The 11,800-nt window shown below is 52.4% G+C and overlaps 1 protein-coding gene across 5 annotated transcripts; it reads left to right on the forward strand.

Annotated features, from left to right (window-relative positions):
- The first annotated feature begins 1,485 nt into the window (after positions 1-1,485).
- Positions 1,486-11,081, forward strand: MPV17 (mitochondrial inner membrane protein MPV17). 5 transcript variants are annotated; one of them, XM_027033427.2, is made up of 8 exons: positions 1,486-1,555; positions 2,055-2,129; positions 8,614-8,729; positions 8,950-9,042; positions 9,137-9,232; positions 9,490-9,522; positions 9,761-9,813; positions 10,806-11,081. In XM_027033427.2, the coding sequence occupies exons 2-8, from the start codon at positions 2,060-2,062 to the stop codon at positions 10,873-10,875; spliced, it is 531 nt and encodes a 176-aa protein (XP_026889228.1). In that variant the 5' UTR covers positions 1,486-1,555; positions 2,055-2,059; the 3' UTR covers positions 10,876-11,081. The 5 variants fall into 5 exon arrangements, 3 of the variants coding, with proteins under 3 accessions (XP_026889228.1, XP_026889229.1, XP_026889230.1); XM_027033428.2 differs by lacking the exon at positions 1,486-1,555 and adding an exon at positions 1,562-1,764; XM_027033429.2 differs by lacking the exon at positions 1,486-1,555 and adding an exon at positions 1,562-1,729.
- Positions 11,082-11,800: the final 719 nt, after the last annotated feature.

Here is an 11,800-nt window from a genome sequence, read left to right on the forward strand (position 1 = left end):
ATGTTACCTAATCATATGAGGTAGGTACTGCCCCATTTTACTTGCTATTATTGAGAGTTTAAGCAGTCTGAATAAGGTCAGTTTACTAAGTAGTGATGCTGGGATTTGAATGTAGACAGCCTGACTTCAGAGTATTGTTTCCAACCTAACCTCATTTGGTCTATTATAGTTACCAGTGTAAATTCACTCTAGCACAGTGTTTTGTATATAGGAGCCTTTAGTTAAATATTTGTGACACCCAATTATCTTGCTTCCTCATTGTGTTTCTCCAGTAGCTGTGACAGGATTCTCCCTGCCTTAATCATATAGGAATTGAGTAAACTGGGGCTAGAGCTAGCCAGATAGCCTGAAAGAGTCCCATATGGCTGCTCCCTGAAGTGTGGGCTCCCTGGATATAGTTAAAGGCTGCCAGCCTGACAAATGTACTGCCAGGGACCTGGTCATAGTTTCCACCACCCTAGAAAGGATGTTTCACTACATTCACAAAATTTTAGAATGTTAGAGCTGGAAAGGGATTAAGAAATCACCGAATCTATTGATATCCAAACACTTTTAGTTGTGGGCCCCTTTGTTTAAAAATGGCTTTTCCTAGAAATACATTTTAAAAGCTGAGGTAAAGAAGAACCTGTGGTGATATCCCCCAAAACGTCTCCTTATAAACCCCTAAAACTGAGGGGTTTGAAAAACAGTTAAACAGATGAGGAATCTTAAATTCTAGTACTGACCAAGGCTGCAGAGACCACTAGTTATGGAACCAGTAAGGACCTTCTGAGGTTCTGGAATCCTGTGCTTTCCAGGAAGGAGTCCTCTTTGCGCAGCTTTTCTTTTTCTTTTTTTTTTTTTTAATGTTTATTTTTTTATTTTTGAGAGAGAGTGTAGGTGGGGGAGGGGCAGAGAGAAAGGGGACAGATGATCCGCAGAGAGCTTCGCGCTGACAGCAGAGATCCCCATGCAGGGCTGGTAGTCACCAACCACTCACCAACCGTGAGATCACAACCTGACCAGAATGACTGAGCCACCCAGGTGCCCCTGCGCAGCATTTCTAAAGGCCCGTCGTGGACAAAGACTGAACTAGGTGCTAAGAGGATGGCAAATACAAACGACGCAGTTTCACCTATTCAGGAGCTCACAATCAAGGCTAGTGAAGAACCCAAGGACACTGAAAAAATAACACACGCACTTAACTATGTTTCCAAACTGATGCCCGAGATTGAGCAAGGCGTCAGCACCTTGGCCAGTTCCGGGGCGCGGGAGCAGTGAGGGTCTACCCAGGTTGAGAAGCCCGGGCCACGGGGAGAGGGGTCAGGAGGAGGCAGAGGTCAGGTGGGAAGCATGGCAGGAGGGGCCCTCACCGAGACCGGGCGCACACTTGGAAAAGGGTTTGCTCACAGACTGAGAGCTGAGCCGTTCTCCACGGGTATTTGTGGCTCAGTCCACTCCCACTCCAGCCCCGGGAGCCGGGTTAAGCTTGGAGGCCAGCCGGGCGGAAGGGCGTGGCTTGCGGCGGAAGTCCCGCCTCCTGTCGGGTCACGTGAGGGGCTGGACGCGAGAGCAGGTGAGTGGCTGGTGATCCTCCGTCCCGGGCTCAAAGCATCGCGTGCTGAGAGCGCCTAAAGCGCCTGTGACCTCTTCCAGGCCAGGGAATGATAGGCCCTATTTCCGGTTGGACTCAGGAAGGATGCGGGCTGGTTCCAACCGAGAGTGACTCAGGGGACCAACCAAGCTCTGGGTAAAAGCCTGAGCAAACTGTCCTTACGTGTCTCGGTACGGAAGGAGGTCCCCAGGTGGCCTTGCTTCAGGGCGGGGGATGGGGTGGCTGGTAGCTGCCACTGACATTCAGTAGCCGCTTACAGCCCTCCTCTATTACCTGATTGCCTAAGACGATCCCTATAACAGGAAGTTGTCCAGGAAGCATCTCTCCTGAGGCCTCTGCCCCTCTAGGACATATTGGAAGCGGGAGGGGGAGAGGGAGTGGGCACAACGGAAAGTCAAGCGTCTCTTTAATTGTGGGGAGAGGCCATGAGGGTAACCCCCCTCTCCTCTTGGCTTGACAGGAATCATGGCACTCTGGCGGGCATACCAGCGAGCCCTGACTGTTCACCCGTGGAAAGTACAGGTCCTGACAGCTGGTGAGTGAATAGACCTGAGTGGAGCCAGAGCAGGCTGATTTGGGAGGCAAAAGCTCGCCCCACCACACCTCCCTCAGTTGCTTCTATTCAGCCCCCTTGAAGGGTTAGCTGTCTGTCATCCCAAGTTGTCCCCAGTCTTTGGGAAGGTGGGTCCCCAAGGCTGTTCTTAAGGAAAGGGTATGCCTAGTTGTAAAGTAGGATCTGAAAGTCCTCAGAAAGCTGAGGAGTCATCCCTTTGGGATAAAGGCATTGCTCCAGGAGGCCTTAACTTAGAAAACAATAGCAAACGCTCCTCTAACATCTTACAGTGTGCAAAACACTTTCAAGACACATTTATCTCATAGGGTCGTCACAAAGATCTGAGAGTCTGCATTAAATCACCTAATAAGTGCTGGGATCAGGACTTTTACCCCAGTTTATTTTCTTTGTGGGTTTTTTTTTTTTTTTTGGTAAAATGTATCTTAGCATACAAAAGAATAGTTAAGACGTGTGTACAGTTTAAATAGTATTAAAATTGATTACTTTTGTATCAGTACCCAGCTCGAGATCCCTTGAGCACCTATCCCTAACTTGACTTGTATAGCCGAGAGGACCATTTTCATGAGTTTTGTTTATACAACTCTTTTGCTTTTCTTATAGTTTTACTACCTATTTATATATCCCCAAACCATATACTAATCAAGGATTTATGTTTACTCCAAATCCAGTGACTGGATAACAACCTCACAAAGGCAACCCAGTGACTTAACCTGCATTTGTTACCATCTTTATTTTGCACATTAGCTAAGAAATCCAGAGATGGCACAGAGATAAGTGAGTTTTATAGTGGGGGGGGGGGGGACTAGAAGGTCTATGACTCTTGGAGCAGTGCAAGAGTGAGCAGGTTAAGATGGGGTCTTGCCTATGTTTAGAGGAAGGGAACAGGATTCTAGTGAGGACCATGGGCTTCTGGAACGAAGACTGTCAGGAGGAGTGGCAAGCTATGAAAGCCAGGGAGGAACAGCAGTCTTGTTACTGGAATAGCCCCACATCAGCACTGGAAAGTTCACCGGGTGACTGGCCAAGGGTTGGACGCTTTTGCCCCTCCCCGGGCCCTTCTCCAAACTCTGTGCCCAACCACCCCATGTCCTGTCCTCAGAGCGTCCGTCAGCCTGCATGACTCACCTGGTTGCGCGCATGGTGACTCATGCTGGACTGTGTGGCTGTGATGGGGACTGACATGCTGGGCCCTTTGCCAGCCTCAGACTCCCTCAGGGCCCTTAACGGCCGGAAGGAAGGTTCCCCCTCCTGGCCATCAAGAATAGAGAGGGAGGGATAGTCCCTGTGTTTCCCGTCCCAAGGGATGTGCAATTGACAAGGGGAGGAGCTAGAGTTCAGAGGGGCCCAAGTGCATATGTGTGACTGGACTGGCGTGCTGGAGCCCTGTATCTCCGTCTGGGTGTGTGGCTCTATACCTGCATCGTCTCCGCACAGCCCTGAAGCACCTTGTAGGTAGCACTTTTCTCAGACATCTCCTTCCCTGCTGCTAATGTGTTTGGATCAAACTACAAATGAAGGGAAGAGGTGGGTTTAGCTCATCGAGCTGTTTTTAGATCCTTGCACAGTGCTTCCTAAGGTCCCATGGGGTAGCTCATCACACTGGAAGACAGAAGAGAGATTTCAGACTTGGACTTAGAAGACCAGGTTTTGTTTTTGTTTAAAAAAAAATTTTTTTTTTGGTAATGTTTATTTTTGAGAAAGAAAGCGTGAGCAAGGGAGGGGCAGAGAGAGAGAGACACAGAGTCGGAAGCAGGCTCCAGGCTCTGAGCTGTCAGCACAGAGCCCTATGTGGGGCTAGAACCCACAAACTGTGAGATCATGACCTGAGCCAAAGCCAGATGCTTAACCGACTGAGCCACCCAGGCGCCCCAAAACCAGGTTTTGAATCTCAGCCATAGCACTCAGTAGCTGCGTGAACCAGGCAAGTAAATCAGTAAATCTCTTGGAGCCTCGGTTTCCTTATTTAGGAATTGAGTTTAGTTATATGACCTCACAGAGTCAGTGTAGGAGTTATCTCTGTGAAAAGGCTTTAGAAATTTGAAGAAAAAAAAAAAAGTTCAATAGACATAAAGCCTCCTGGACTTGGCCCTTTCCATGAGTGTTGTTAACCCTAAATGACAAGCTATTCTTTTTAGAGTGGTTTTTCAGCTGAGTTTGTTCCATTTGCCTTAAATTTGATCATGGGTGACTATCTTACCCTTGGCTCTCCAAATAGCAGAGCCTGGGGTTTTGATGCAGGTACTTTGTAAGGGAGTAGCAATTAATCCTGCAGGGGAAGAGGGAGAGCCAGTACAAAGATCATATTGCATACTGCTTAGGACGTGTGTCTCCTCATCCCTTAAAACGGACCGAGAAGCTCTTTGAAATGCCTCTTAGAACTATATGGGAGAATAGTCTTTTCTGGAGACAAGAAGAATCCTTTACCCACCAGCTCTCACCCCACATTGGTCAAATGTTTGCCACACGGGATGTCAACGCCTGTGTGCCCCTGGATCACATGTGCGTGGTCCCAGGTAAAGCATCAACAGCACAGCCCCAGATATGACTTAGGCCTGAGGCAGGATCGATCAGGTTGAGCCGCAGTAGTGGCGGGAGTAAGGGATAAGTGAATCAAGATCTGAAATGGTTCAAAAGAAGTGTCTGATACCCCCCAGCGTTGGCCAAGCCAGAGTCACGAACAGAGCAGCCTGGGAAGCATGTTGTGCAGAGTCTGAGTCAGCCTTTTCCCGTCCTTTCTGGAGGGCCCTTCCAGTCTCCAGTGGGCCCGGGGCCCAGCTCCATCCATCTCCGGCCACTCTAGTCCTGCTATGGAGACAGCCAAGCTTCTACAGACCCTGGTTTCCCTAGAATCTGAATTCCACCAGGATGTGAGGGCTCAAAAGGCATTGGAGCATCCAGTCCAGCCCCTGATACCACAGAGCAGGCAGGGGGCAGGAGTGATGTGCACCGAGGTCCCCATGGCCGGTGGTAGAGCTGGCATTGGAACGTAAGGTGCTTCCCAATGCAGTGCTCTGCACTCAAGACCGCTGGGGCCTTAGACTGCGGAGCGTAGCCCCAGCTGGTCTGGGCTTCCATACCTGACAAAGCTGCAGAACCCTCCATTTTGTCTCGTTTTCTAGCAGTAGGATGGCTTCGGGCCAGGCGTGGGGAGAGCATTCAGCCCAGTCCCAGAGGACACACTCTCCCCTCTCTCTGCCCAGCTTCAGTTGCCTCTGGGCTCTATCAGACCAAGCCCCTGGCCCAGGCAGCTATTTAATTGTGGAAGACTTCTGGGGAGGAGTGAATCTACAGCACCTCGGGCCCCATGCCCGGAGCCCTACCTGCTGCCCCAGGCCTTCTGCGCTCAAGGACATGTTTCCTGCTCCTCACTCCAGCTTCCTGCCCCTCACTTAGCCTTCTCATCTTCCATTAGTGCTTTATTTTCTTGCCTCTAAGACCCCATACACAAAGTCAGGAGGGGTACAAAGTGGGGCAAGTGGGGAATTAAGACGAGGGTGTAGAAGTTGGGGCTTTTCCACTAGTGGGCAGGGGGTGGGCCCAAACAGATCTCTGCTCAGAGGCAGCCTCTCCCCAACCCCCTCAGTCCGCTGAATCCGGTGGTGAGTGACGGCAAGAGAACTGGCACCTACCCAGGGGCATGATGTCACACCTGCGCCAGCGTCTGCCTGCTGGGCTCCACGCCCAGCCTGGCATTGGGGCATCACTGCCCAGCAGCCCCTCACCCTGCCCCATCAGGGCTCGGGCTTCACATCTCTGCCCTGACCCTCTGGAAACAAATCCAAGGAAAGGGGAGCCAGAGCACGGAAAGATCTAGATCAACCAAGTATGTCCAGGAGGCCTCCCAGAACCTGGTGGGGGCCTGCTTGGGCTCTGCACTGGGGAAGGTGGAATGAGGAACCTGAATGTCAGCTCTTCTTGCTCAAATTCCCTCGGCCCAGAGACCAGGCCTTGTTCTGTGCTCAGACCAAAGCCTTGCACCTCCCTGGAGTTGCTGCAGGCCCAGAGTCCTTCTGATGTGTGGGCAGAGGAGGAACTGCTGGGCACGGTTTTTTGTCTGAAATGGACAAAGCTGGCAGGGGCTACAAAGCTACGTGCCCACTGCCTCTCGCCGCTGCCCTTTGCTCAGGAGTCCCTCGGGTTCCATGAGCGTGATCTGGGGGCCTGGAAGCCATCTTTCTCAAAGTCCTGCTGGCTCCCAGGACTGTGGTTTTCATTCCTGCTCTGCCGTTAGCTTGTTGGGTGACTGTTGGCAAGCCACGAAGAGTGAAACACACACCTTCATCTCTTTGTGGCTCTTGTGACCCAGGAAGATTGCTGCTTGCCCTCCCCACAAGGGGACAAGGAACAGAGAGGGTCAGCTCCTGGGGAGTAGAAGACAGAAAGGAAGTGCATTAGTCTAGGAAGTCTCTTTGATGTGCAGCCTTTGGGGCCTTGTTTGGGCAGGAACCCCCTGCGAGTAGCAGAGCAGCCGAAGGGGCCTCTTGGCACCCGCTGACCCCTGAGCCCAAGTCTCAGCCCCTGCCGTGATTCCCTGGCTTCCTGCTCCTTCTTGAGAGAAGGCCTGGGTTCAGCCCAACTCCGCTCCTTACCAAATCACCTCAGCTCTCAAAGATGGTAAATGGAGGTGTGAGTCTACATCCCAGACCTTTCGTGAGGATCGAATATGCGAGAGCCGTTTGTAAGTTAAACAGCTTGCCCAAGTAGAAGGTCAGACTGTTACTCTCTTCATTTAAGAAGTGACTGCCTTCTGTTCCACCCTCTCCGGGGCTTCTCAGGGTCCCCTTCCCTTTCTGCATGGCCACAGCAGCAACCCCTCCCTGGGGGGGTGTGAGCGAGGGCGTAGGGAGATAAGTGCTAACTGCGAGGAGCAGGGAGGGGGGAGCAAGCCTTCAGTTCCACCTGTCCTCACACCTTGAGCCTGACACGTGGTCCTGCGGGCTGGGCTACTCTGGGGAGCACTCACACTTGGAGTTCTTCATGCCTTTCCCAGAGTGGACCTGTTGGTTAGGTGTGGCAGGGGATAAGAGAACAGAGATGTCTAGGATTCTGTCCTTGGCCTCTGGGAGGTTGTGGCTAGCCATGTTCTGGGAAGAGCCTCCACCACTTTGAGAGTTTCTGGGAGAGGTTGCCTTGATGGTTTTGTCGGGGGTCCCAGAGCTGCTCCACGGGCCTGGGAGTGCCGTCACCCGTGGGATGGGGGGGGGGGGCAGATCACAGCCCCGGCCCTCTGCCTTCTTCAGCTGCCTCTGACGAGACTGCTCAGGGGCAGGGCTTTGCAGAGGGTGCAGAGGAAGAGTAGTGAGGGTGCAGCCGGTGTGGACGTCAGAGCCAGCTCTGGACCAAGGAATAGGGTTAAAGGATGTGTTTGCCCAGTGCTGATTGAGGGCACAGGGACAGTGGTAGCTATGGGACTGGAGGGGGGGCCCTCATTACTCAGTGAGATGGACGGGCAAGCTGGAGGTCATACGGTCACTCCCGAGTGACCCTATGTGTGTGTGTTCGCTAGGAACCATCACGCCACCATAACTGACGGGGGCTCTGTAAACAGTGATGATTTCTGTCTCAGTTTCTGGGTGTGGGTGTCTGACTAAGGCTGCTTGGAGCGGGGTGTCTGTGTGAGTGCCGGAAGGGGAAGCAGGTACAAAGGCCTGGGAGAGAAATGGCTATAATATCTATTGTCAGCTCAGCCTGAGGTTGTGAATGCGGGTGCCTGGGTTTACCTGATTGTGCTAGGAGGTAGCCAGGACTCCTCCTTGTGGGGACTCTTACCAGCTCAGCCACTCATCTTCCCGCATGGGACCATTTAAACACTCATGTTTTAGAAAAAGAATTATTTTTGCTGTTATCCATAAGTAGAGACCTCAAGACCCAGGGGACGGACATTGTCCAGGGTCTTGCCTTGGACTGGGGGGAAGAAACCAGGGTTCCTTACCATTCTACACATGATCTCTTCGTATTGTGGCGTCCTGGAAAAATCACTGTCTAGGGAATCAGGCCACCTGGTTCTTGCCTTGGTTCTGCCCCTTCCTGGTTATAGGAGGTCCCAGGCCTTCATTTCCATACCTTGTAAAGCAGGAGTTTGGATGGGATTATCTGGAAGGCCTTTCCAATTCTGATCGTCCTTGGTTCTCAGCCCCAAGCACCTTAAATTCTCCTTCCTCTAGCTGCAGTCTCTGACTGGGACTTCCCTTTATTACTCTGTGCAGAGTCCATGGGCCCTGGCCTGATCAAGGCTGCTCGTCCCAGTTTCTAACAGGACACAGGGGAGATGTCACCATCTTTGGGAGAGGAGAGTTTCGAAGCAGCAGTGAAGGACTGGCTCTTTGCCCCAGAATTAGTCTCTTGGGCTCAGAGTGTCAGAGCCTCATTCAGGGACTCACTTCCCTACCTGGAATGGCAGCCCATGTCCAGGAGTGTCCTGACAATACCCGTGTACCCTGCACAGGGTCCCTGATGGGCCTGGGTGACATTATCTCACAGCAGCTGGTGGAGAGGCGAGGTCTGCGGGAACACCAGACTGGCCGGACCCTGACCATGGTCTCTGTGGGCTGTGGCTTTGTGGTAAGTTCTGCCCACAGCCGGGCTGCTGGAGGATCGGACGGTGGCCTTAGTTCCATGTCATTCTTTAGTTTCCCTTGGCCTCTGTCCATCTAAGCCAACCTTGAGTGTGTGCTTCCACTGGGATTTGGTTTCTAATCCTTGAAGAGAGGAGCTTTGTGATGCAAAAGCCAAGTGCTTCCCTCACTGCACACCCTCTCTTCTCCCCGGGGTTCACTTTCAGGGCCCCGTAGTGGGAGGCTGGTACAGGGTTTTGGACCGGCTCGTCCCTGGCACCACCAAGGTAGATGCGCTGAAGAAGATGCTGTTGGATCAGGTGAGCCGAAGGAGAAGGGGCTCAGGAGGGGTGAGCGGTGCTGGGGGAGGGCGGGGGTTGAGGTGCTCACAGACCTTTAATTCTTTTCCCCTAGGGGGGCTTTGCCCCTTGTTTTCTAGGCTGTTTCCTCCCACTGGTAGGAGCACTCAACGGACTGTCAGCCCAGGACAACTGGGCCAAGCTACGGCGGGTGAGCTGGGCAGGTGTGGGGCGGCCTCTGGTCTCTGGCTGGCAGCCCGCCAGTCCCAGGGGAACGAGGCAGGTTTCATGGGGACGAGCCAGGTGCGAGTCCGGGCCGAGTCCCAGGCTCTGGAGAAGAGGAGCTGAGGGGTGTGGCACAGACTTCCTTGAACAGAAGTCAGTGTGGGGTGTGACACACAGACCAGGAGGCGGGGGCGGCTTGGAAGTAAGTGCGAGGGTCAGTTTGTTCCTTCTTTGTCTCCTCAGGACTATCCTGATGCCCTCATCACCAACTACTATGTAAGCGATGACACCGCCCCTGCCCGTCCTGCTTTCTTGAGTCCAGACGTGCCCGGGATGGGGGTCCTCCTGACATAGAAGCCCCTCCGTTGGGATGAGTGGGCACCACACTCAGGGAAGCACTCACTCAGCTGCTCACCTTGTTCTTGTCTGCAGAAGTCGGAGTGAGACCAGGCAGTGAGTCCGGGGGTCGGGTGATGGAGGCAACCCCCCAACCTTTACCTTCATTCTCTTCTAGCTCTGGCCTGCTGTGCAGTTAGCCAACTTCTACCTGGTCCCCCTTCATTACAGGTAAGACAGGTTCTGCCCCCACCCATCAAAGAAGATGCATAAGGCGATTCTCCTTTCAACCTCGAATCACGTTAGAGCCTCCCGGAACACTGCCCCAGCCGCAGCGCCTCACACTCTCAAGCATTTTATTCAGAACCTCTTATCCATTATGGAGCCTGTCCCAGCACCTGCCCACTGACCTTCTTTCATCTTCCTGGAGAGGCTCTTGCTCCACAGCCCTGTCTCCATCCCACCTGAGCTCCCACCGTTGATGGCATATCTGCAGGGACAGTGCCTGGGGTGGGGGTGGGAGGCAACAGCCTAGGTTAGACAGAAGGGTAGACGGAAGAGCCAAGTGGGAACCTGGCCAGGTTAGTCCACTGCAGAGTATTACTTTACCCTAGTAATAAAGGTAGTTGCTGAAACCACAGTAAAAATATAGTGGAACTCAAGGTGAGTAGTTGAAACTATTGGGGATGAAGGGATTTGGGGAACAGGGAAAAATATGAACTCTTCAGAGGGGACAGAGTCGACATTGACATGAATAGCACAGCTTAAAGGAAGAATTGGGGAGCAGATTCTCAACATTAGAGTCTTTGCAACACTCTTTGAAACCAGAGAAAGGTAAATTTACAATAAGGAGAAGGAGGTGCCACTTTACATGGCAGGCAGCACAGTTTTGGAAGATAAAATCCCAGCTGGTATAAGACAGACAGACACGTGTAGTCAGAAGGAGCCTGGACAGGAGTGAATCAGAGCCACACTTGGCAAGATGAGGGTGTTCAACTTTGAGGCTCTTGTCCAGCAGACAGAGCTCTGGGGCAGTGCCAGACCCCAACCTGCTTGTCCTCCGGTCTGAGCCACACGTCCCTCCAGGGCTGAAGGAAGGAGACCTGAATGTGGACGTTCTCAGAGACAAGCCCTCCGTTTCTGTTGCACTTTCCTAGCTCTCCCCACCCCCTTCCTTGCTCCCCATTCTTCACCATCCTCACGCCGCCCCTCCTGTCCCGTAGACTGGCCGTTGTCCAGTGTGTGGCTGTTCTCTGGAATTCCTACCTGTCCTGGAAGGCTCACCGGCTCTAGGCCCGCCTCACTCCATTGCCTGCACTTGTGGGGATGCCACTTGACCCTGGAGCCACCAGACAGCCTCCTCAGAGTGGGCACATCAGCTTTCCTGGGGTTCCGTGCCACTCAGAACTTAATGGGCTTTGCACCTGTCTCCTCTTGAAACCATTAAAACCCTTCTAATGGTTTTGTACAACCACCACCATAAACGTTCGTTGTACTGTGTGGTCTTGTCAACCTTCGTTTATACTCATATCCCAGCAGGGCCACTCACCCCCCACTCTTCAGAGACACGTCTGTTCTCTAACCTTCCCAGCCCTACAGTAACTCCAGCTCTTTGGGGGCCACAGACCCTTTATGTGGTGCCTCCAGAAGTATGCTATTAAATATGTAGTCTGAAACCTGCAAAAGCGGTGAGTAGGACGCAGCAGAAACCTATGGGGCAGTAAGAATTTCTAGAGCTGGAAAGAAGTCTAGAGACACCAACCCTGATCTTCTTTTACAGATGAGCACACCCAGGTCCATATAAGTGAGGTGACCTGTCCGTACCACCAACCAGTGGCAGAGTGGAAACTTGAACCCACATGCTATAGGTGAATGTTTGTATCCCCTCCAAAATTCATGTTAAAGACCTAATGCCCAAAGTGATGGCATTAGGTGGTAGGGCCTTTGGGAGGTGATTAGGTCATGAGGGATTAATGTCCTTCTAAAGCAGCCCCAGAGAGATCCCTCACCCCTTCCACCATGTGAGGACACAGTGAGAAGGTACTTTTTCTGCAGGTCAGCAAGTGGGTTCTCACTAGAGAACCAGCGCCATCAGCTTGGACCTCCCAGCTTCTAGAACTGTGACAAATAAATGTTTGTTTATAAGACGCCGAGTTGATACTTTTGTTGTAGCAATGTGAAGAGACTGAGACAGGTTCCCCGACTTCCTAAGTGATCT

The sequence above is a fragment of the Acinonyx jubatus genome, chromosome A3 (genome assembly GCF_027475565.1).
Source record: "Acinonyx jubatus isolate Ajub_Pintada_27869175 chromosome A3, VMU_Ajub_asm_v1.0, whole genome shotgun sequence".
Classification (NCBI taxonomy): Eukaryota; Metazoa; Chordata; class Mammalia; order Carnivora; family Felidae; genus Acinonyx; species Acinonyx jubatus.

What these genes read in the sequence shown, in the direction of transcription:
- MPV17 (XM_027033427.2), top strand. Translation starts at nt 2,060, where the DNA reads ATGGCACTCTGGCGGGCATACCAGCGAGCCCTGACTGTTCACCCGTGG. An exon ending in CCCTCATCACCAACTACTAT is followed by an intron (nt 9,523 to 9,760) that starts GTAAGCGATGAC and finishes ATTCTCTTCTAG; the next exon opens with CTCTGGCCTGCTGTGCAGTT. An exon ending in CTGGTCCCCCTTCATTACAG is followed by an intron (nt 9,814 to 10,805) that starts GTAAGACAGGTT and finishes CCTGTCCCGTAG; the next exon opens with ACTGGCCGTTGTCCAGTGTG.